The sequence below is a fragment of the Etheostoma spectabile genome, unplaced genomic scaffold (genome assembly GCF_008692095.1).
Source record: "Etheostoma spectabile isolate EspeVRDwgs_2016 unplaced genomic scaffold, UIUC_Espe_1.0 scaffold272, whole genome shotgun sequence".
Lineage (NCBI taxonomy): Eukaryota > Metazoa > Chordata > Actinopteri > Perciformes > Percidae > Etheostoma > Etheostoma spectabile.
Genome location: NW_022605576.1, coordinates 1,124,339 through 1,126,970, shown reverse-complemented (window position 1 = coordinate 1,126,970; position 2,632 = coordinate 1,124,339). Strand labels below are relative to the sequence as shown.

At 40.3% G+C, this 2,632-nt stretch overlaps 1 protein-coding gene across 1 annotated transcript in view; it reads right to left on the bottom strand.

The window, feature by feature from the left end:
* Nucleotides 1-458: 458 nt before the first annotated feature.
* pde1ca (phosphodiesterase 1C, calmodulin-dependent a) overlaps nt 459-2,632 on the bottom strand; it is a 25,583-nt gene continuing 23,409 nt past the window's right edge. Inside the window, exons 16-18 of the mRNA XM_032510827.1 lie at nt 2,147-2,306; nt 2,043-2,101; nt 459-730 (exon numbers count right to left, since the gene is read on the bottom strand). Of these exons, the coding sequence (XP_032366718.1) occupies nt 570-730; nt 2,043-2,101; nt 2,147-2,306 (380 nt within the window). The 3' untranslated portion in view covers nt 459-569. The remainder of the gene's footprint in view (nt 731-2,042; nt 2,102-2,146; nt 2,307-2,632) is intronic.

Sequence of the window (2,632 nt, the reverse complement as noted above, 5' to 3'; positions counted from 1 at the left end):
CACCAAGGGTTTGCAGCACTACCAAAAATGCAAAGGGTGGCTACTTTGAAGAAACTAGAATATAAGACACGTTCACTTTTTTTTTGTTAAGTATATAATTCCACGTGTTCATTCAGTTTTGATGCCTTCAGTGATAATCTACAATGTAAATAGTCATGAAAACAAAGGAAACTCAATGAATCAGAAGGTGTGTGCAGTCGTCCTTCCCAAGACCTGTTAAAAGAGTACAACACAAAACATAGTTTTATAATCAATGAACCTTTAATCAAACCATACAAATAAGAATTATTGAGAAAAATGTATTTTGCAAAAGAAAACTTAGTTTGAGATGTGATCAAGAGGGAAAGATGTCACCTTAATCACTGTGGGTCTTGTTTTGTCGTGAAACCTCAAAATGGTATTTGGACGAGCCAAAGAATTAAATAATGGACATAGGAAAAATTAAGACGCGTTTATAATTAAGATATGTTCCACAATACTTAAGCAAATGTAAGACTTCTTTTTAAGGCCTGTTATTTAGATTTAGAAAGTTAGACTTTTTAAGACCCCCGCAGAAACCCTGTATATGGTCACTTTTGGTGACGCAGGGATATGCGCTGCAGTCGCCTGGCTTTCCCCCTCGCATCGATGGGCCGCATCTCAGTGACCTTTGACCTGACCCGCTGGAAGGAGCTGGCAGAGTAGCTGGGTCTCTTGCAGTGACTGATCAGAGGGAAGTCAGGTGGAGGGCCTGCAGAGAGAGCAACACCTAAGTTCGTGTGGAATCACGTTCTACTCTCTGTCTGTGTGAATGGGGGCCATATCAAATTATATATTAACTCGTAACAATTTCTTCCAACTTTTGCAGCTTTCTAAAAATCTAAAAAATCTCAAGTCAGGTTTATTCCCACATATACAAGCCATGCATCTTAGGTGGATCACTATCAAGTTGAGGTCCAAAGCCTTGGAAAGGCAACCAAGGAGCAGTAGAGAGTTTAAACCGCGTTAGAAATCTTCAGATTTTTTTTTTTTTTTTTACCATGTTCCCCAAACCCATTCATTGTAATTCTGTCTGTCGGTCTGCATATTTCCCCCCCCATTCCTGTTTGCTGCGGAGCCTGTTCTGACTTGCTACCAATCCCAAAGGGTATTGATGTCAAAATAAAGTTTCACAAACCGTTTTTTTAAGGGTTGAAGGCACACTGAATTGCCATTGCTCAAGCCTTTTATTATTATTTAGCTGAGTGTCATCTAGTGGGGTCAACTAATACAACTGACGGTTTCTTTGAACATCACTCCTAGAAAAGCAGTTCATATAAAAAAGGCTAATTTCGTAAGGTGAAAAGCTTTGGGATTGCAGAGGTAGTGACAAAAACTAGCATTACCACAATTTATTTTTGATTTTCAACACTAACCAAATAGTTAAAAGGACTAAAACTGCAAAAGTAGTATCACCAAAATCTACTTGTACCTGTGAAATCCTAATCAGCAAAGTAACTAGTAACTACATCTGTCAAATCCATTTAGTAATTTAAAAGTAAAAAAATATTTTTCCTGTAAATGTAGTGAAGTAGAAGTATGATCATACATTTGAAGTACTCCAGTACTTAAAAATTGTACCTAAGCAAAGCACTTGAGTTAATTTCCTTAGTTATGTCCTGTAGGGCTGCACAATAAGAAAATATGCAATATGCAGTAACACTGTTGAACATAGCCTTAACAATTTTACGTACAATAAATTAACACATGTTAAAGTGTTCTGCCTTTTTGCTTTCAGTATTCTGAAGGGAAATACTTTTCAACATTCTTTTACTGCAAAAATGGAACATTGAATTGAATACAAAGTCCCACTAAAAGACAACCTAAAGTGCAATTTCCTGATATTTTCTTTCAACTAACAACAAATCAGAATATCTTTCCTGACATGTCACAGCCTTTTGCGGTGTTAATTGCAACAGTTGGTATCGTGATGACGGTGAAAAACAATATTGTGCAACCCTAGTAATGGTTCCCTTCACACATCACAGCAGGATTGAAAGTGAAAAGGTCATTAAGATGCGTACCCTTCCGCCACTGCTTCTCTGTGTGGCCGTCTGGCTTCTTCTTGTCTGTGTTCTTTGGGCTCGATACCAGCGGGGATCCTGCGGCTCTACTGGGATTATTGTGCCCCTCCTCCTCTTGCCTCCTGTTCTCCACGTCCTCCTGTTCCTCCAAATCTGTTTTCATCTCCACCTGTCCTGTGTTGGGTCCCTGTGACTGTTTCTCCTCTTTGGCCTTCTCTTTCTGACTGCCTTCCTTTGCATTCTTCTTACCCTTTTCCTCCAGGTCTACCAGTGCGCACACACACACAAACACACACACACAGAGACACACACACACACACACACACACACGATATGGAGTATTATCTATACTATTGCTCTTGTTGCTCTCTTATTCATCACTCAGTGTAGCGCACTAAGTTAGCGAGCTCTCAGGAGAAGTTAGGGTACGTTTGGTCTCGCGTTGCCAGACCTTCCTCCACAGATCCGCGGGGGAAGGTCCACACAGCATTCAGGAATGGGGGGAAAATTGTGCTCTGGTTTCTTGCCATTTCTTTAACCCAATCGCAATCATCGATGCTAAGCTCCGGACGGAGCCACGGTGCCTCTGC